We start from the raw sequence: 22,733 nt of genomic DNA, 5'->3' as shown, positions 1-22,733 counted from the left end.
GAATATGAAGAAATGTTCAAAAATTTCCCCCATTTGCACCTGACAAATTGAGTATGTATTGCTCCTGCCAGCATGGAAAGGACCACATTATGTCAGTCCAGCATGTAACTATTAAAAATGAACAGCCTGTCAGAAAAATGAGATGACAACCCTAACTTAGTAGTGATGTGGTTGAACACACAGGAATAAAAATCCAGCTTTTTAAGAGTTAAGTATTCAAAATCCTTGGGCCTTGATTAATAAATCTATAAGATATGACTTCTGTCATTGCCCCCAATCAAAATGTTCCCTTCCCAAATATGAAGAAATTCATGGATCATGATAATTTATCAAACCTGAACTGAAATTAAATTGTTACTTATCCCAAAAAGTAGTAATCACAAAATGTTGGCAAAGTTAAATGAATAATGAAACAAAATTTTACCTCCAACATTATTTCTAATAGTTTCCAAATAACTCACATCCCAGGCTAGCTTGGGAATTGCATTTGCTGGCCTCTTGTAAGAGGCCAGTTTAAAAGGATATAGGGCAGCACATTCATGCCGCACCTGGAAGAGTGATAACGGGCAGAGCCTTTATATGGTTGTTGTCCCTCCCTTCTCCCTCTTCAGAGTTTGTTGCTCAAGATGGACTGTTATTCGTGTGTTATCTCTGATGCCTGGAGTTGTTTGTTCGACTGAGCTTTTTTCAGCAGAGGGATCAGATTGGAGTGAGCCTCCTTGTGAGGCAACGTGTCCAATCTTGAAGGGACCTATCATTGGAGGCAACCACAGTGGCTGCTTCTGTTACTGAGGATCAGGGTTGGAGTTTGCTCGAATGGGAGTGACTGCTTTGCTGACCTTTGGGGCCTTTGAGCTCTAGGAGGTGCACACAGGGGATCTTTAGGTGGCCTGAACATCCCCCCCCCCCGGGTTCTATATTAGCGGCTTGGAAGGCAGATGGTTCTTCACAGCCCCCCTGCACTATCTGTTAATCCGAGGCCCTTTAACTTAGGAGGTGTGTGGCTGCTGTTGAGAGCCTGTGATAACACAGTGTTGGACCATTGCAGGCCAGGCTGGGCACTTGTGTGTGGTGTACCTGGTGATTGGGGCCAAAAGGTTACACTCTCTCTGACTGGGGTGACGGTGGGTGCAGACTCCCTCTGGGGAAATAATAAGTCATTGATCTAAGGCAGCATCTGTTTTGGTTAGTTCTTGAGCGAGCAGTTTTTGCCCCCCTCATTTTTTCTTCTTCCAGATTTGGGCCTAGTTCTTGGGCCATTTGAGTGCCTTCTGGCTGCTTCTGCTCATTTAGTTTCATTTTTACTGCTATTGGGTCCTTTCTATCTCCTGCTCACATTCCTCACTCCTGGTAGCACATTGGTTAAATGCCTGTACTGCAGCCACTCACTCACAAACCATAAGGTTGTGAGATCATTACCAGCCAGGGCTCAGGCCCGAATCTGGCTCGCATCCTTCCTAGGTTGCTAAAATGAGTACCCAGATTGGTGAGGGCAATTAGTTACAGTGGTAAACCGCTTAGAGACTCCTTAGGTGGTATGAAGCAGCATATAAATGAAGCTGCTATTGCTATTTGTATTTTCCTTTTTCTCCCCTTTCAAACACTGTAGGCTATATTTCAGAGGAAACTAGAGTATTCCTAGTTAATTTCTTTTTAATTATACAGTTGGTTGTGATCCTTATTTAGCCCTTGAGCCTTTTTTGCTATACAGTCAGACCTCCTCATAGGTGGGTTTGCCTTCTGCGGCTTTGAGCTTAGAGATAATGAGGCGCGTACTCATGCCGTGTGCCCTGTGTGCCACCGCGTGCATGCGTCTAATTATTTCCTAGGGGCTTGAGCATAAGCTCTTTTCCCCATACATGGGAGAGTCCGGAACGGATCCCCCGCATATAGGGAGGGTGGACTGTACAACTTTTTGCTTAACTTTTCCAATTCCCCCCCCCTCTTCCCTCACTTTTTAAATTACATTCTTTTTCTCCTTCCTTTTTTCTTATTACCTGTTGATTTTGGACTATAGGACAAATCTTTTGCGGTTTGGGGATTTGTTTGACTTTTATTTCCCACTCTATATTTTATTAGTTTAAGTTAACCTCATTGTTGGCACTACACAGTATTGATTCTTTTATTTGGTCTCCTCCCATTCCTTTAACTGATCATGAACCTTTCTGAACTTAAGTGAACATTACTGAAGAAGACAATTAAGGTAAAATGGCATCAAAACTCCGGAAGCAGCCACCTGCTACCAGTGATAGTATCAATGCTACTTGCACTAATGCTACCAGTGCTTCCACTACCAGTTATACACTACTACCTTGATTACCAGCAGTTTGGAAATACCATCACAGTGTAACCTCCGGGACACTGCCAGCATTGCTGGGCTTTTTATTGGGATATTCACAATATATTGACTGTTGTGAAGTCACCAGAGTAAACAGAAGAATTTGTCATCCTTGCAAGGTTTTTTTTTTGATTGAACTCTTTATTTACAATTGTTATTCTCCTATATCAATTTCATTATCATTTCATGTTCATTTAGAATCATTTAATTATATATATATGTATATATATATACACGTTTAGAATAGTTGTAGCATTCCTTTATTTTTAACATTCGTACTTAGTGATATATAGTATACCTATTTGTTGTTGTTTTCTCCTATTTTTGACCACTTACTGTGTAAGCCTCATGGTGTGTTGGTTTCCTTAGGAGATTCTAGTAATGACTGGATCCCAGAGGAGCTATGCACAATTAAATCTACTTCCTTTGATAAGGCCACCAGGTGTATAAACCAGCAGGGTATAGGGGCTGAATTGGCTTAATGTGACATTAAGTGTGCCTTTCACCTTTTACCAGTACACCCCAATGATTTTGAGCTCCTGGGAGTTTACTTTGAGGGACTATATTGTATGGATGGTAATAATAATAATAATAATAATAATAATAATAATAATAATAATAACAACTTTATTTATATACCGCCTTTCCAGGGTGATCAAAGCGGTTCACAACATGAAATATTCATTACAATACAGAATAAAATACAGTACCAATAAAATAACATCTTAAAAACATCGTATCTAATCATGATCCAGCATCTAGAAGTAACTTTTATGAGGAGGTAGTTTTCTCAGGAAGAGTCAGGAGGGTATGCTAAACGGAAGAGGTCGCTACTGATAGGTTGCTCAGTTTCTTGTGTTGCTTTTGAAACATTTAACACTTTTCTTTAATGGGCTATTAAGATCAAAGCAAAATCTCAGGGTGGTGTTCACTATCTAGATGAATTTCTTTTTATTGGGGCTTATGGAACAAACCAGTGTGCTAATTTGTTAGCATATTTTCTTCCCTTTCAGATGAGCTTGGAGTACCTTTGGTTCTTGAAAAGATGGAAGGTCCATCGCAGCAGTTGACCTTTTTTGGAAATCCACATCGATACTGTTAACCAATATTCCATACTACTGCCAGATTTACAGCTTCATTTGTTTCATTTTAATTCACTTAAAAAGACCATGCTTAGGGAATTTCAGGAGTACATTGGCCATTTAAATTTTGCTTGTAAAGTTATAGCACCAGGCAGGGGCTTTTTGTACTGCTTTTGTGATGCTATTAAGGGACTGCTTTAGCCCCATCACAGGCTCAGGATTACCGGAGTTATCAGAGATGACATTTATGTTTGGCTGAGCTTTCTCTAGCATTTTAACAGTGGCCCGATCTACACGGGCCTATAGTGCATCCTCGTCATGTGCTAGGGGTTGGGCGAGGGCACACCGCCCATATGTGTCTAGCCCCTAGCATGTGATGAGGGTGTTAAAATGGTGGTGCCCTGTACACACGGATGCCTCCATTTTGACACAATGGACACTTAGTGTCTGCACGTCATGTCCTCTTCTGACTCGCAAGTGCGCCATTGGCATACTGCGGCATCACAAGGGTGCTGCAGAAAAAAGTCATTTTTGTGGGTTCTTTTTGCCGTGCAAGGAAGCCACGTGGTTTGTCCTCTGTGGCTTCCTCGCATGGCAAAACAAGGTGCCAGCAGACTGCCCTTTTTGTGTGGTCTGTACCCCGCCAGTGTCTCCTTTTGGAGAGAGGAGAGAAAGTTTCATAATGCTTTTCAGGTGTCATCTGATGCTGCTGGAGTCTTTGGGTTTGGAGTTTATTTCGAAGGGCAAAATCTCAGGGTGTTATTCACTATCTAGATGATTTACCCACCTTTGTCCTAAAGACTGGGTATCTGCTGGGATTACTACTTACCTTATGTTTTTAGAGTTTTTCCCATACTTGTTGCTGTATGAATTTGGGCTGATGAATTAGCGAATTCATCAGTCCATTTTCAGTGTGATAATCTTGCTATGATATAGGTAATTAATTCCTTAACATCTAAGTCTCCTGTTTCCTAGCCTGGTGGGGGACAGGGGCTAAGCAGACATTTGCCCCATATGTATGGTGGTTTCTGAGGGGAGATATATATATATATTTTAGGTGAACATCTATATCACTCCTTTGCAGTGAAAGTTAGGCCTCTGAAACTATCCATTTAGGCTGTGTGGCTAAACGGATAGGGAAAGAGACCTTCCTTGGGGCTGACCTGAGATATACACCCTCACTAAAGTCCTGTGAGTTGAGTGAGGAAATCTCAGGTTGTTGTTCCTGATGTGAGCTGGCCGGAGAGCAAACCAACTATGGGTTATCCACAGAGCTCAGATATTTTGACCCAGGAGAGACTGAGGAGGTGGTCTTGGGAATAGACTACCTGCCACAGCTGTTCCTGCACTAGGTTGTTCCCCCAATGTTGCAGATCTCTTGGAAATTACATAAATAGTTAAAAGTTAAATAAAGTGGCCCATTTTCAACTGGTCTGGTCTCATTATTTACAAGTAGGTCAGCAAATCTAAGCTTGTATATATAAAGAACCAATGCAAAATTTATGAGCTAAATATGTTAGTTTGAGTTAGAGTGGAGCCATAGAAATGATTGGGATTTGATGTTGGCGAATCAACTCTAGGAAGGTGTAATATAATTCACTCACTCATTCATTCTTTCATTGACATTCCACATTCCGCCCAAGAATGGGACAGTAGATTTAGCTCTAAGCTAGCATGTTTAAAAACTACTTCAACTGAGAAGTATTAGTTTGTAGGATGAATTTGGGCTAATCCCTATATCTCAGAATAAATTATATTCCAGGATAATTTTGATGACAAAATATGGGGGTGTGGGACAGCCATGAATATAATATGGAAGCCTTTATAAATTGGAATAAATATTTTCTAAATAAAGATCTTTTGGGTTTCGCTAGAAAATGAAAAGCATTAAAAATATGGACAAATACTATGGAAGCTACTGAAAGATCATATGAAGAAAGTTTTAAATTATATTTCAACAGGCTTGAATATAAGCTTGTATAACTACTGCATCCCAATCTTACACATTTCTAGAGATGTATTAGATTTGCAGACATTTACGCTATATGGATTGTGCTTCATGCAAGTTACTGAATTCTAGAGGGAAATCTATAGCCTTGTATTTGAAAAAGATGCTATTTATTGTTACACTTTCAGTTATGTATCACCTCCACTGGATATCTGAATAAAATTTAAATTCTATTTGAGAGGGGGCACTAAGAAAGTACAGTAAATCTTAAACTAATATATATTCATGATAATACATTTATTGGTGCTTGAATCTCACTTGGGGTTAAATATTCTACAGTAGAACCTAAAGATGTTCTGTGCAAATAGGAAAATACCCAGATGCATATAGATATTAGGAGAGAAGCCATTTTTGGTATGTGTATCTTTAACTATGAAACTTGAATTATGATTTGTGTATTTTGAACTATGGGGCTTCTGAAATTTTGTTAGAGTGACCAAAAGGCTAGCAGAAACCAAACATGGGTGTGGAAAGCGGTCATAGAATTAGATGGACTCAAGGACCATCTAGTATAATTCCCTGCCAACCACTACTGCTAAAGCACCCTGATGTGGTGGCATGCAGGATTCTAAATGGGATTCTTGGCATGCACTCCACAAAGAATATGTGACAGTATATCTACTGAAGATCATAAAGATCCACTATACATCAGGATAGAGATTATTTGGCTAGAGCAGAGGTGAACACCCTAGAAGGGATAAAAACAATTCTCATGCAGGTCCTTCCACAAGCCACAGTCCTCCAACAGCAAAGCCAACTACTTCCATTTCCCACTGTAGTCACTCTTAACATGATAACCAGTGACAGTATATCACATTCTGTTGGACAAAATAATAAAATTGAGATAATTGGGGGGTAGTAGACGTTTCTGAAATAATGATGCTGTTTCTGTGTGTTTTGGGAGATTTTCTATAGGTTTTTCAAAGGGGGGTTCCCCAGATTCATGCTGATTTTTTTAAAGTTGTGGTTGGGGACTTTTGGAAGGACTGGTGAACACTTCAGAGGCCACAAAAGCCCAGGGGCCACAGTCTACCCACTCAAGGCGAAAGCAACAAAAACTTAAGTAGATCCAAAATGCTGCAGCTAGGATTTTGGCTGGGGCAGGCTATAGAAAGCATCTAACCCTCTTCGTGAAGTAACTCCACTGGCTGCCAATCAATTTCTGGAGAGAATTCTAAGTATGGGCTATGTTTTTTAAAGCTGTATATGGCTTGGGTCCAGACTGAAACACAGTATCTCCCCATATGAGCCTGCCAATGCTCTAAGACCTTCAGGGGAAGGCTTTTTCTCAGTCCTACCATACCGACACATTTGTAAGGACATGGAAGAGAACCTTCTTAATGTCTGCTCTCATGTTGTGGAAGACTCCATCCCTGCTGTCTTTGCATGTCCAAGTAAATACTTTTAAAAAAAATTGAAGGAAGCAATGAGTTTTTAATAAATTGTGGCAGTTGGAGCTTTTAGTGGAAATGTAGTGTTTTTATTTTATTCTGTTTTAAGTGTCTTTGTAAGGTTGTTTTTAGCTTGGTTATAAAGTGTTTTAAAAAAGAAATTTAGTTTAGTTGTGTTTTAATTTTTGTATTAAAAGTTTTAAAAATGTGCTTTATGCTTACTTGAATCCCCTGCTGGGATAAAGGTGAGATATTAATTAATTAATTAATTAATGACCCAATATACAACAGCATCCTCTGTCCCTGTGGTACTGGGCAGTTTAGAGAAGTAGAAGTTCCAGGAAGGAAGAATGTGGAAAGCAGTGAAAGCAGAGGTATTGCCTTGCTGGCTACTGAGGGACACTCATTTTAAAAGGCACACTCTAATAGTGATGACTTATTTCATAAGCACAGAGGCAGCAATATCAGAAAAGCAAAAACTATAGCATGCAATACCTTTGGCGCACATTTCAGGAACAGTGGCTTCATAAGGCCCATCCAAAAACTGTGGCCCACTGTCAGTCAGAGAACTATCTTGCTTGTTTAAGTCAGATTCCATCTGGAAGAATAATGAATAACAAGGTGATTTCCAGGTAGTATTAAAACAAACCAGCATTACAGTATTCCTTGTCAAACTGGCTGTTTTGAATTGATCATCAATTTATTTTAGACACTGATTTATATTACAAATAAAAATAAACAAAAATATCATGAATAAAAATTTAAAACACTGTAATGTGTCGTTTCAGTTGCAAAGGAAGGATGCCTTCCTTGTCTCCAGAAATATTTGACAGCATTTTCTATTCATAGTAGAAATTAAGAGTCAAAGAATTTGAGAAATAATCCATAATTCTTGCCAGAAGACTGGCATGACCATCATTTATATCTGGTGGCTATCAGGATCTAGTTTAGAAATACTTGTCATTCTCTTCTGAATTGTTCACAATTCCAAAAATGGGAACTGCAACAACCAGTAATAAGATATTGTTGTTAACTGCTTTTGCATCAATCTTGACCCATGGTGACCCTATGGATGAAACATCCCCAGGCCCTTCTGTCTTCTACTGCTCTGCCCAGCTCCTATAAACTCATATTTGTGGTATCTTTAAGTCCATCCATCTAGCATGCAACCTTCCTCTCTATCTATTTCACTCCACCTTTCTTAACATTGGCCTGGTACAGACAGGCCTCGTGGCACATCTTGATGACATGCTAGGGTTGCCTTGGGGCATCGCTTATAGACGCCCCGCAACCCTAGTAAGTCTTCTGTATGTCAAAATGGCGGCGCCCTTTTGACGTGATGGACGCCTAGCGTCCGCATGCCGAAGCACCATAATGACATCACGATTGCACCATTGGTGCACTGCAGCATCATTAAGGCACCGCAAAAAGAACCTGTTTTTTGCGGGTTCTTTTTCCTCTGCAAGGAAGCCACCCGTTTTGTCTGCTGCGGCTTGCTCACGGAGCAAAACAGAGCACCAGTAGACCACCCTTTTTGGGTGGTCTGTACCGGGCCAATATTGTCTTTTCCAATGATTCATGCTTCTCATGGTGTGTCTAAAGTTTGACAGTCTAAGTCTTGTCATCATGGCTTTTAGGGATATTTCTGGCTTGATCTGCTCTAGGACCCATTTGTTTATCATTTTGGCTGTGCATGGAATCCTCAGTACTCTTCTCTAGCACCACATCTCAAATGAGTTTATTTTCCTTAATAACCTATAGATGCCAAATCCCATCTGATCTTGGAAGCTAAGCAGGCTCAGCCCTGAAGTTACTTGGCTGGGAGACTGCCTACAAATACAGAAGAAGGAACTGACAAAACCACCTCTGAATATTCCTGGGAATGAGGTCCCACTGTGGGTCTCCCTTGTCCTCTTTGAAGGACTGCCAGCCAACCTTCCCTCTTGGGACTCCATTCTACTGTACTCTCCCTCTCCATGACCCTTCTTCTGCATCTCCTTCTCATGTCCACCTGCCCATCACCACTTATTGTCTCCCCTCCCACCACCTATCTCCTTTCCAACTCTTCAGGGTCCTCCTGTCCACCTTTCTCCATCTGAAGTTCCTCCATCCTTTTTGCCTCTTCCTTCCCCACTCTCTTCTTCTTCTTCCCTGGTCGTCAAGTCTTCTCTTCCCCTGCTGTCTTCCTCCCATCCTGCCAGATCATCCCGAGACTCATGGTCCTCTCAGTTACACTGACCCATTCCAATCACAAATGGACTAACAGGGCATTGGAAAGTCAATGTTCTGGATATTTTATTGCTTTATTGCTTCAGTACTTTACATAAGATGAGCAGTTGAACAGAGGTGCAATTGAGTCTGTCTTCAGCATGGGTTTAGCTTAGACACTTGGTGCCTTTAGGGGCCATCTTAGATCATAATAAATAAAGACAGACTGTTACATACATATTGTCAATAATGATGAAATTGTGTGGTGGTGGTGGTGGTGGTGTTCTTGCAAATGACTGAATTCAAATTTGTCAACTCTAAAACACAAAATGACATACAGGGGAGGGAAAAGGTACATTGCTACAGTTTATGATGAGGATACAGTGGAGACAAGCTTGCATCAGTTTTGCAGTTTAGCTCCTTACATCTTGCCATACAACCAAAATGGCCTGTTGAACAAGTGTTCTGTGTAGCTCAGGAGGCATGTGCGTGCGCGTGCATGCACACACACACATACACAAAACACAAAGTAGTGTGATACTAGTTCTCAGTGCCAGCTCCCTGAAGAGACTTCAAATACTCATGCAGTTGTATTGATCCATATCTGTCAGAGTTTGGAAACATTGCCTTTTTTTGGTCTACAGATCCCATATCTGGATGAGGAATTATGGCAGCTGTAGTCCAAAACTTGTCATCCAATTCACATACTCAGTTGTACCCCTGTTGTTTAAATGCTCAGAACATTTAATTTCTAATGGAAGTTCACACCCTGTTAGTTCATTTGCAAATGAACCATCTGAAAATTCACACACCTGGTCAAGCAGGTGGGAAATTTATTGGCTTATAAATGGAAATTTGAAAAGGAGAAAAAACAAAAATTCTGTTTACTTAACTATGATGAATAATGAACACATTACTATTTTCAATAATAGCTGGAATTCTGTTGCTTAGTCTCAACTAAAATAGACCCATTAAATCAATTCCTAAATGAGGACTTAATACATATGTAAATCTCATAGATTTAAAGAGTTTATTCTATTGTGACTAACAATAAGATTTAGGCCTATAACTGGAGAGTTACAAGATCCCTATCCCTTTTATAAAACTATGAAATCTAGTTATCATGATGGCTCTATGGAAACTCCATCTTCCAAGGCACAACATCCTTGAACACCAATTGCAAGGAAAGAACAAGAGAAGATAATTTGACCTTCCATGGATTGCTCAGCGCCTAAGCATAATTCCTGGCTCTCACTACAAGTGTATAATGAGGATGTCTCCAAAATACACCCCACAGTCCCATCCTGAATAAAACAATGGCATGGTTCATAAAAGTAAAAAAAGGTTTTAATTATCAATTTATAGGTTTTCTCCCCTTCCCCCCTTCTCTTGTTATTTTACAACAATTAACTATAGCATTAGCCAACAGGCAAGGGTATATAGGAAGTGAAGAGTACAAAAATAATTTCTACAATACATTGTAATTATTTTCTTGATTTTACTTTCTAATTATTAATAAGTTATTCATGCAAGGTGGACCTCTCAAAAATGTATGTGTGTGTCACCTGTCTCTTCAAGGCACCTGTTGACCTATGATGACCCCATGAATTTCATAGGTTTTTCTTAGACTAGGAATACTCAGAGGTGGATTTACCAGTTCCTTCCACTGAAATATAATGATATTAATAATTTTTATTTACATTTCCCGCCTCTCCCTGCAGATCGATGCAGGATTACAACAATAGAAATCACGTTACAAGATAAAAAACTACAGTTGTATATAAAATACACTCAATAAAATAGTAAAACCACTATCAATACAATACATGAACTTACAGCACTTGTTAGTCACTGGTAGTCTTCAGGCTGGTCCAGCAGTGTGCAGTGTAAACACTGCACCCCCAGAGTGCCTTGAAGCCGCCCAGGTGTGGTTGGCCAGGGCAGCTTCCTGACATCTAGGGGTTATGTGGCATGCCCCCAAACTGCACAGAAACTGGCTTTACTGGCAAGTCTGTTCCAGCCCTATGTGTCAAGGACTTGCTTTTAATATTCAGTAAAAATCTGCTTTCCTGTAACTGCAGGGCTCTTTTCTGTTGGTGGATCACAGCTCTTCCCCCACACTTTGAATATAGGATTTATATTAACTATATCCTTAGGATAATAGGATGCCCACATTTTTTTTACCTTTTGCAAGTTAAAAATACTACAGTATATCTGCTTTCCCATACCTCTCTGCCCCTTTTTTAAAAAGCAAATCTTTCAATAAGTTTCAAAGTTCAATATGCTTTTTGACCTTTTTTACTTTTAATAAAAACAAATGAGTACCAAGTTTGTTGATGCAAAAAATATAACGTGCTTCTCTATATGCTCCCTTTGAAATGAGACATCATATTTCCATAATAGCTGCTTTGAACGCCTGTGAAAAGTAATTAATGTATTTTGAGCACTTCACCCTTTGGGCCCAATTAAATTTTAGTGCTAGTTAATTAGTGGTTAAACTTTTTGCCATCCATTCAGCATGAATGTTGCCTTACAGAAAAGGATTTCCAAGATTGAGAGATTAAAAATGGCTTTGGCTTTGTTTTTGAAAAAAATAAAGGAAGTAAATAAGAGCAACAAAGAAAAGAGAAAAGAATCATTAAGAAAATTAGTGGGCAGTGTATATTTTAAGCAGGTTGGAAAAAAAATAATTGCTTATTGTTTCAAAGCCACATTAATGTAATGAACCATGCAAGTTCCCAGAGCTTTCTTATTGGTAAAAGGATTTAGCATTAATTTGTTTCATTAAAAATTAATGAGGGGTAAATCAGTGGTTACTTAATGTAATAGAATATCCAACTAAAACATGCTGGTAAACTCTTGTATTGCTCCTCAGTTTGGCTACTCTGATGCAATGCCAAAGAAGCAGCAGCAGCCAGAAAGCACCAAATATGGATAAATGAACCCTTTCTTTTGCCTCAGAAGACAGAAGGGAAACTTCAACAACCTTTGTCAATAAACTGGTTTTGGTATTATTACTAACCAGAAGATGTGGTCTTTTTCTTCTTCTGCAGAGCAATGCTAATAAAGGAATAGATATGAACAAATGCCAATTATAGCCCTGCCAATGAACATTCCATATTAATATTGGATTTGACAATAGCTTTTGGAAGAACCTTCAGGAATCCAGGAAAATGCAGAAAAGTATGTTTTGCCACGTATGTAAAGAAAGGCCTACCAGAATCTGTAATGTCTCCCAGGTCTAGCTTGTATAGAGTCAGATAATCACATAGGAACATGTCCAAAATCTATTTTCCTCAGCAGATTCCCTGTTGTGTGTCTGCACAGGCCAGGATAGTCCAGGGTAATCCAGAGTATCCTTGTCCTGGAGGTATTCCAACCTCCTCCCATTAACTGGCCCTCCCTTTTTGTGTCAGGGCAGGTGTGTGCACAAGTGTCCTGCTGAGCCACCCAGCACATTTACTACTGCCATGGGTCACTTGCTTCTGAGGTCAGAACTTGGCACCCAGTAATGGTCACATAACTGGGCAGTCTGTTCCAAACTCAGTGTGTGTGAATTGCAGTGGCAGCAGATATGCTGGATGGCTCAGTGGGATGCCCATGCAGACAGATACCTGATGTGAGAATGGAGGGCTCTGGATCTTCTCAGATGATCTGGAGTAAGAGTTAAATTTTAAAAATATGGTTTATGAGTATTATACCTCAGTTCTGATGCAGATTGTTTGCATCATAACTGCGGTTCAGGCAGTGTGACACTGCCAGAATTAGGAAAGGATACTGTTAGCACATGCAGACAAGGTTCATGAAGCATGGATGGTAGGTACACATTAAGAGTTTTCTCTGTAACAGCACCCAACTGACAGAGCTTGTGGCTGAAATGGAACCTGGATCAAATTTGCCCCAAATTCTGATAAACAAGAACTAACTGTCCTTAAAGAAATAAGGACAAATACTGTGTCTATGCTTTATATCAGTATATATTCCAGAGTAAGTTTGGAAGTTACTCTACTTAGTTTAGTTATAATTCTAGGGGGAAAGTAACCAGTTATCACTGCAATTACTTTTTAAATGATTCTGTGCTTTTTCCTGACTTGAAAGTATCTAAGTATTGACTTTTCATTTACTTGTTGAAATATTCAAACATTGCAAAGCAGTAGCCTGTGATATAATAATAATAATAATAATAATAATAATAATAATAAAAATGTATTTGTGTTTCCCCACCTCTCCCAATGGAACAAAGCGGGGTTACAGGCTACTAAAATCGAAATACATACAACAGTCTTATAAAACACTAAACAGTAAAATGTAACATCAATAATTTATCAAACCATCAGACATCCAGGGGCAAGGGCAGAATATCGTTGTCAGATAGGGCATTATCACTCATCCGGGGGGGGGGGGGAGGAAGCTTGGTGAAAAAGCATGGTTTTAAGTCTCTTTTTAAATGTTTCCAAGGGGATCGTAAGGCGGAGCTCGTCAGGAAGGCTGTTCCACAGCCTTGGGGCCATTATTGTGAAGGCCTTTTGAGATGAGGAGACATATTTGGAAGATGGTGTTTCCAATAGATTCTTGCCGGATGTTCTGAGTGTGTGGGGCGGATCATATGGGGAGATGCGGTCCCACAAGTAACTCGGGCCCAAGCCATGTAGGGCTTTATAGGTAATAACCAACACCTTGTAGGTGTGAATAGAATGTGAATATGTAATTATATTAACATCCAGCTGCAAAACTAATTAAACATTTACTATCCCTCCCCATAAAAATTCACTGGTTTCCCTTTTGGGGATTTGGGGATTCATGGATTTGATTAATATATTCTTTCTAGGAAACTTTAGGTCCTCCAGTGTCATTTTATGGTCAACCTTCACCAGAACTTGACCATAGAGTCACACTGGAGTACTTAGAGGTTCTAGGGAAGTGTTATCACAGGTTAAAAAATAGGATTCACAATTTTATTTATATTTATTAACATATACATGTTTGCATTTTTGTAAGTGAGCTGTGCCTATTGAGAATGACTGTACTGTTATACCACAAAAAGACTAACATTATGCAGAACAATAATCTAATTTTGTTATGGCCTAATTACAGAAAAATAAATTAGTCACTCGCTATTTGTAATTATTTACTTCCAAAGTGCTGATGTATTCCTATTCAGGTCCTCATAAGAGATACAAGAGTCCAGGGAGACTGTTTCTTTTTTTGTCAGGTCAGATTGAGGAAAAGCTTAGTGAAGAAGAGCAGCATGGACAGACTTCAGGGACAGAGCAGGGGAGCCTGAGAGTCCCATCCGAGGGAACAGTCACTGCTAAGCCTCGGAGGAGGCGTGTGGTCGTAGTGGGGAACTCCTTGCTGAGGGGTACAGAAGCAGTGATTTGTAGGCCTGACAAGATGTCTCGAGAGGTGTGTTGTCTTCCAGATGCAAAGATCCGTGATGTGACAGAGAGGCTGACAAGACTGGTCAAGCCTTCTGACCAATACCCCTTCCTTTTGGTCCACGTGGGAACTAATGATACTGCAAGACACAGCATTCAGAACATCAAAAGGGATTGCGAGGCGCTTGGTAGGAAGCTGAAAGGAATGGATGTACAGGTTGTCATCTTGTCTCTTCTGCCAGTTGAAGGGCATGTTCCAGGAAGGGAGAGGAAAATCGCGGATGTGAACAACTGGCTTCGCAGATGGTGCCGCCGAGAAGGATTTGGATTCTTCGATCATGGGCTGCGGTTCCATGAGGAGGGACTTCTTGCAACAGATGGGTTGCATCTCACGCCAGTTGGAAGAAATGCTTTTGCCAACAGTCTCAAGAACTTGATCAGGAGAGCTTTAAACTGAGTTCCGAGGGGAAGGGAGGCAATATTAAGGAAGGCGAAGGGGATGGCGAAAATAGTCAAACTGACATAGAGGAGACAAGGCAAACAGTGCAAGGACCCAACAGTGGGAGGCAAAAAAACTTGCACAGGCAGCAAGTAAAAGGGAACTATGGTCTGCAATGTCTCTACACTAATGCACAGAGCATGGGAAATAAGCAAGATGAACTCGAACTCCTAGTACAACAAAGCAAATATGATATAATAGGCATCACTGAAACCTGGTGGGATGAGTCTCATGATTGGAATGTGGAAATAGAGGGGTATAATCTTTTTAAGAGAAATAGGCCAAACAAGAAAGGAGGAGGAATAGCACTATATGTCAGAGATATTTACACCAGTGAAGAGATCCAGGACATCAATCATGGAAGCCAGGTGGAGAGCATCTGGGTAAAAATTAAAGGGGAGGGAAACAACAAGGATGTTACGGTGGGAGTCTACTACAGACCCCCAAGTCAGACTGAGGAATTGGATGATATCTTTCTAGAACAGATGACCACACAGTCAGAAAAGAAAGATGTAGTAGTGATGGGCGACTTCAACTATCCTGATATTTGCTGGAAGTCAAACTCAGCAAAATCCTCAAGGCCTAGCAAATTCCTCACTTGCCTGGAAGACAATTTCATGGTCCAAAAGGTGGAAGAGGCAACAAGGGGGTCAGCTATTTTAGATCTGATCCTAACCAACAACGATGACTTGGTTAATGGGGTGCAAGTGGTGGGATCATTAGGTGGAAGTGACCATGTTCTCCTGGAGTTTGTAATACAGTGGAAAGGAGAAGCCAGGCATAGTCAGACACGCATCCTAGACTTTAGGAGAGCGGATTTCAGTAAACTTAGAGAAGTATTGAGAGCGATTCCATGGTCAGAAATACTAAAAAATAAAGGAGTTCAGGACGGATGGGAGTTTCTCAAAAGAGAGATACTGAAGGCACAATTTCAAACAGTTCCAGTGAGAAAGAAAAACGGGAGGTGTCTCAAGAAACCAGGATGGATGACTAAGGAACTTTCAACGGAGCTAAGTTTGAAACGGAATATGTATAAGAAATGGAAAAAGGGGGAAATCACAAAAAAGGAATTCAAAGAAATAGCAGGCATGTGTAGGGGTAAAGTCAGAAAAGCTAAAGCGCAGAATGAACTCAGGCTTGCTAGAGAGGTTAAGAACAATAAAAAGGGCTTTTTTGGAATGTCCGCAGCAAGAGGAAAAAGAAGGAAACAGTAGGGCCACTTCGTGGAGAAGATGGCAAGATGCTAACAGAAGACAGAGAAAAGGCAGAATTACTCAACACCTTCTTTGCCTCAGTCTTCTCAGAAAAGGCAAAGGGTGCTCAATAATGGAGCAGAGGACAGAATAGGGGAATTTCAGCACAGAATAAGTAAAGAGATAGTAGAGGAACACCTTATTAATCTAAATGAATTTAAGTCTCCGGGACCAGATGAACTCCATCCAAGGGTATTAAAAGAACTGGCAAATGTTATATCAGAGCCATTGGCAATAATCTTTGAAAACTCCTGGAAAACAGGAGAGATCCCAGCAGACTGGAGGAAGGCAAATGTTGTCCCCATCTTCAAAAAGGGGAAAAAAGAGGATCCCAACAATTATCGTCCAGTTAGTCTGACATCAATACTAGGAAAGATTCTGGAGCAGATCATTAAACAGAGAGTATGTGAACATCTAGAAGGCAATGCCATAATCACAAAAAGTCAACATGGGTTTCAGAGAAACAAGTCATGCCAGACAAACCTAATCTCTTTCTTTGATAAAATTACCAGCTTGGTAGATGAAGAGAATGCTGTGGATATAGTATATCTTGATTTCAGTAAGGCCTTTGACAAGGTTTCCCATGACATACTTGCAAACAAGCTGGTAAAATGTGGGCTAGACAAAAGAACTGTTACATGGATCTGTAATTGGTTGACCGGCCGAACCCAAAGGGTGCTCAACAATGGCTCCTTTTCATCCTGGAGAGAAGTGACCAGTGGGGTCCCACAGGGCTCTGTCCTGGGCCCAGTGCTATTCAACATCTTTATCAATGACCTGGATGACAGAATTGGGAGCATACTTATCAAATTTGCAGATGACACCAAATTAGGGGGAATAGCTAATACCCCAGAGGACAGGATCAAGATTCAAAATGACCTGAATAGACTAGAAAGCTGGGCCAAAGCTAACAAAATGAAATTCAACACAGAGAAATGTAAGGTATTGCACTTAGGGCAGAATAATAAAATGCACAGATATAGGATGGGTGACACCTGGCTGAATGAAACAACGTGTGAAAGGGATCTAGGAGTCCAAGTAGACCACAAGTTGAACATGAGTGAACAGTGTGATGCGGCAGCTAAAAAGGCCAATGCTATTTTAGGCTGCATCAATAGAAGTATAGTGTCTAGATCAAGAGAAGTAATAGTGCCACTCTATTCTGCTCTGGTCAGGCCCCACCTAAAATATTGTGTCCAGTTCTGGGCACCACAATTCAGAAAGGACATTGAGAAACTGGAGCGTGTCCAAAGGAGGGCGACAAAAATGGTGAAGGGTCTGGAAACCATGCCCTATGAGGAACGATTTAGGGAGCTGGGGATGTTTAGCCTGGAGAAAAGAAGGTTAAGAGGTGATATGATAGCCCTGTTTAAATATTTGAAAGGATGTCATATTGAGGAGGGAGCAAGCTTGTTTTCTGCTGCACCAGAGAACAGGACCCGGAACAATGGATGCAAGCTACAGGAAAAGAGATTCCACCTCAACATTAGGAGGAACTTCCTGACAGTAAGGGCTGTTCGACAGTGGAATGCACTCCCTCGGAGGGTGATAGAGTCTCCTTCCTTGGAGGTCTTTAAACAGAGGCTGGATGGCCATCTGTCAGGGATGCTTTGATTTGGATTTCCTGCATGGCAGGGGGTTGGACTGGATGGCCCTAGTGGTCTCTTCCAACTCTATGATTCTATGATTCTGTGATTCTATGATTCTATGAAGCAGACAGATACTAATCAACATCTCAGTTCATTTATAGACCTTCCAAAGAAAAGTTACTGTACCTGGTCTGACATCAAAGGCTGTGTTACTTCCTCATGAACAAAGAGAATTCTCCGAATGCCACTATATTTCACACTCTGAGGTCTCAGAAAAATGTGTTCCAACTCATCACCATCACAGCTGGGTGTACAAGGAAGACATGGTCCAAACTGAGCCATTGTCAGAGCAAAAGAGAGCCATTTTCCACAATGCATGCTGAAATTTCCTTTTCAATCAATATGCATCTGTGGGAAGACAAAAAGTAACTCTTACAAAGCAACACAAATATTGATTTTATGTCAAACTGAAGGCTCAATTTTCACTATTAGAAATTCTTTCTGTTCTTCAAAGAGAAGGAATACAAAAAAGCCAGATTTTCTTATTATCATTAGCAATGAAAAAGGCATAAAGTCAAGCATTTGACATAAACCTCTCACAGATACATGTGGTATAGAAGGGGAAATTATCTTTCAGTTCATTTATCTTACAAATTAAGTTTAGTAATTCCTATCATGCAGTCTAACAATAATTCCATTCTCATATTTAAATTTAACCAAACTTCATTTTGTGCTGGGTGCCTAAGGGGCAAACAAACAATCTTTGCTGATTACTATAAGTGGAATGATATTGAACACAAATTCAAACATGTAGCTCAGAATTACAGCTTAGTAAAAGTTACTTTTATGAGAGTGGGAAGATACAACTTTCAGACACTACAATCCCACTTGGATTAGAGTAGCACAGGAGTTCTACATATGGAATTATTATGTGCTGAGCCATTTGCCACCCTCTATGCCTACTGTAGAATGACTAAAGCTCCCCACTCATGGCTATTTGTGTCTGAAGTAGGGCTGTTGTAAGGGATTGCAGTGAAGAAATTACACCATCTGCTAAAATCTGCTGGGGTTCCCTGGAGGTCTCGGCAACTGATGTTTTAATCTGGCTATGGAAACATAGCAAAAGATTTGGCAATCTCTCTGGCAAGGTATGGAGTAGTCATGGAAGGAGTGCTCACCATGAGAGAGAAGGGGAATACCAAACCTCTAAATCAACAGAAATAGGTATATGCTGGCATAAGGTTAACTTCCATTTGTATGTACCACTAACAGCATGCCACCCCTTATGTACAGTGGCTATACCAATCTGGTATATTGTAGGAGTGTCTCTTTCTTCTCTGAATGAGATAATGCCTCAACTTATTCTATCCTATAACCCTGGTCTTACAAGAACATCACTGGCTTCTATTTTGCTTCTGAGCTCAATTAAAAGTGCTGGTCTTGACTTATAAAGGCCTGAGGGGCAAGCTTTTTGAAAGAATATCTTCTCCCAGATGAGTCTGTCTAAAAACTAAGGCGGGGTACAAACCGCTGCTTTGCGGCGCTCCCCCGCCGCCGCCATTTGCTCCGTGCGGGAGCCGCAGCAGCCAAACCGCGCGACTCCCGCGCGGAGCAAAAAAGAAGCTCCATTTCAGAGCTTCTTTCTGCGGCACATCTATGACGTCGTGAGGCGCCTGACGCGGACTCGCGACGTCATAGGCGCTGCGACACGTCTGGACGCTGTGCGTCCAGTACGTAAAGATGGCGGCGCCCATGTAGAAGGGGCGCCGCCATCTTGTACGTATACTATACGTACTAAATGGCGGTGTGTATCCCGCCTAAGATCCTCAGCAAAAATCCTGTTAGGCTAGGCTGGAGGATACATGTGACATGACATTCTCTGTAGCAGCATCTGATCTTCCCAAGGGAGATCAGACTGTCTCCATCCCTTCTGGGATTCTGGTGACCAGTGGAGACTGTGCTATTTTGAATGACCTTTGATTCTTAAAATGGAGGATGCTATTGCTGTTTTTTTAAACTGTTTTTAATGGTCTGGTTTTAAAACTATACTTAAAGAAGATCTATATATACTCAAATCTATAGAGTATATATTAAATATATAACAAAACTGGGTTTTGTTATATATTTAATATTGTGTTCTTATCCATTGTACATCACCTTGGGGGCCTAAGTGAGGCAAGAGATAATAACAGATGCCAATATTGAATAATGAATGAATGAATAAATAAACAAATGAATAAATAAATGATTACAGATGCCCTTTTGTATCCACAGATTCTGCAGCCACAGCTTGCACTTAAAAAAAAATCCAGAAAGCATTTATTTGATTTTACCATTTTATATAAGGGACAGCCCCTATACAGGTTGAATTGGTGAAGAATTCATTAAGATATGAACTCAATTCTACATTGTCTCTGAAGGAAACGTGATCAGATTTGAGTAACAACTGGCACTCAATGTATCATTTTCAGCCACTTCACAAATAATTCCATTATCTCCTCAACTTAGCAGACGGGTGTCAAACCTCAGTCCTGGCCCAAATGTCAAAACATGTTCTGATGTAAATGAGCTGAAATTTTGATCACAGATTTTTGACAACAATTCTTCTGCACAACTAAGTCCAAGTGTGCTGTTGCTGTGCTTGGGAAAAGAACAGTGCAAAGGAAAGCTTATTAGTACACTCTTATGACACATGCTATAGATACATCTATCACCTTAATAAGTATACAGAAAATGACATTACCTCCCTAATATAAACAGGCCATGAGGCAGGCTCTCAGTAGACAGCCATCAGTGGTCAAACATATAAAGAGTATAACTAGTATCTGAGTCAGTTAGATCAGTGATAAATATGAGGAGCAGCAGTATTGAATCAGACCAATGACAGATTTAGCCCAGTGTTGTCAAGTGAAGCCTAGACGTTGTTCTCTCACATCCCAAGCTCTTATGAATATGTCAGAATTCTTTTTCCCCAGTCCAAATTTATCATTGGACTTTAAAGTTCAACATTAATGTTATTTTCCATGGATGCATTAGAAAATGTTCCTTTGAAAAAGGATGAAATAAATGGTATTTCCCAATTTTGCACAGTGCTGAGCATGTACAAGCTCTTGTAGACTTTGGTTCCTTCTTTCATCTGTTCAGCATGAATAATATGTGAGTTGTTTTTTAATTTAAAAAATCTGCTAAAACAGAGCAACATCAATTTAACAGGGGGAGCAAGCCAAAGCATGTTTACTCTGAATGGAGTCCCAAAGCTTACTCCCTATGTTATGCCATGTTATGTTATTTATATCCCATATTTGTACATCCCCTTTCCAAGTAAGAAATCAAAGTGTACCTATGCATTTTTTCTCCTGCTTCCAATTCTATCCTTGCAATAATCTGGTATCATATCTCTCTTAGGATGAGAGGGAATGACTACCCCAATGTTGTAAGAACATATTGAGAGCTGCCTTTGGGCAGACCAAAGGCCAACCTAGCTCATGATCTTGTTGTCTATGGAAAACCCATGTGAGTGAGTCTGCAATGTAACAGCAACCTCAAATATATGTTTCCCAGCAACTGCCTCTGATACAGGATATAATATATGGCAGGTACAACTACCAGCCATGGATAGCCCCATCCACTGATAGCTTCAGTGAATTTGTATAATGTCTCCTCCAGATTGTTCAAAAGATTCAACATTTGGCAGAGGTTATAACTATAGTTATTTTCTAATGATATCCATACAATATTTTTCCTGTTCCACTATTATTCTTTTGAATTCCCAGTATTAGCAACATATTTTAAAATCCACTACAGAATGTGGAGGCTTTTTTTTTCCTGCCCTGTTTCTTATACAGGTTGGGGTAAATAGCACACATTTATAGCCATGTTCTTGGTTCCTCCTGATCTGTCCTTTTATTCCTATTAATGATGCTTGGAATGGAGATTTTCTACTGATTTTCATTTCCTCATTATACTTCTGCTCAATAAATTAAATGCTTCTTTTTTCCCTCTTATTTTTGGAGTTACAGTGACATAGCACTTTAGCATTGTGACTATAATTATAATTTTTTATATATAAAAAAGTGTGTGTGTGTTTGTGTGTGTGTGCTTACAAGATAGGGAACATGGATACTGGAGGAGAAGTATTGGGGTGATGTTGAATTCATCTGTCAGTCATTTCATTTATACGCCATCTCCTTGCCCCCATCTGATACTCAGGGAATTCAAGGGATTCAAGAGATTCATGGGATGAAGGGAAACAATTCCAACATCACAAATTTAACAGCATTGAATGTGCCAGGGAAGTTTTCTACTGCCCTTAGTTCCCTCTTTACATTTCTGTTTGAAATATTCTTTTCCCATTTTCTTTCTCTGTTATAGTATACTATAACATTTTTTATAAATAGATAGATGAGAGGGGTGTGACACAGGGAATGTGATACTGATGGAAGGGCATGAGAATAGGTGTTGAGTTTATAGTGAGGACAATAGGAGAAGGGTGGAAACCACAGCCACACAACCCTTATGCATATCTTAAATAGGAGAAAAGAGTAGTTGAAAAGGTAGCAACAAACTAGGGCCAAAAGCTCCATACGTTGAAGACACACTGGATATGGAAATAGAAACAACCATGGCAAGTCAGGAAATCGTGAAACAGAGGCCTGTTACAGACAGCCAAAATAAAGCTGCTTCGAGTCACAGTGGAGCGTGGCTTTGGTGCGACTTCTGGACTCTTAGGACACATGCATCATTGAAACACCATACCTCCACTGTGACTCGAAGCAGCTTTATTTTGGCTGTCTGTAACAGGCCATTAAATCCAAACCTTTATTGGAATATGGGGAATCTGAAATATCTCTAAATCTCCTTTAAAGTCTTTCAGTTGAGTGGATGCATTACATCTTGTGGTACTGAATCACACAATTTCACAATTTCTTGTATGAAAAACTGCTGCCTTTCATCTGTCCTGAAACTCCCACTCTTAAGCTTCCATGGC

General features: G+C 40.2%; 1 protein-coding gene across 1 annotated transcript in view; it reads right to left on the bottom strand.

Moving 5' to 3' along the window:
* The window catches only part of CDH19 (cadherin 19), a 69,919-nt gene extending 51,765 nt beyond the window's left edge, over positions 1-18,154 (bottom strand). Inside the window, 2 exon segments of the mRNA XM_042463801.1 lie at positions 7,315-7,417; positions 17,933-18,154. Of these exon segments, the coding sequence (XP_042319735.1) occupies positions 7,315-7,417; positions 17,933-18,154 (325 nt within the window).
* Between the last annotated feature and the right edge of the window lie 4,579 nt (positions 18,155-22,733).

The sequence above is a fragment of the Sceloporus undulatus genome, chromosome 4, assembly GCF_019175285.1.
Source record: "Sceloporus undulatus isolate JIND9_A2432 ecotype Alabama chromosome 4, SceUnd_v1.1, whole genome shotgun sequence".
NCBI lineage: Eukaryota > Metazoa > Chordata > Lepidosauria > Squamata > Phrynosomatidae > Sceloporus > Sceloporus undulatus.
Note: the sequence above shows the minus strand (reverse complement) of the source record. Positions and strands in the feature narration are given on the sequence as shown.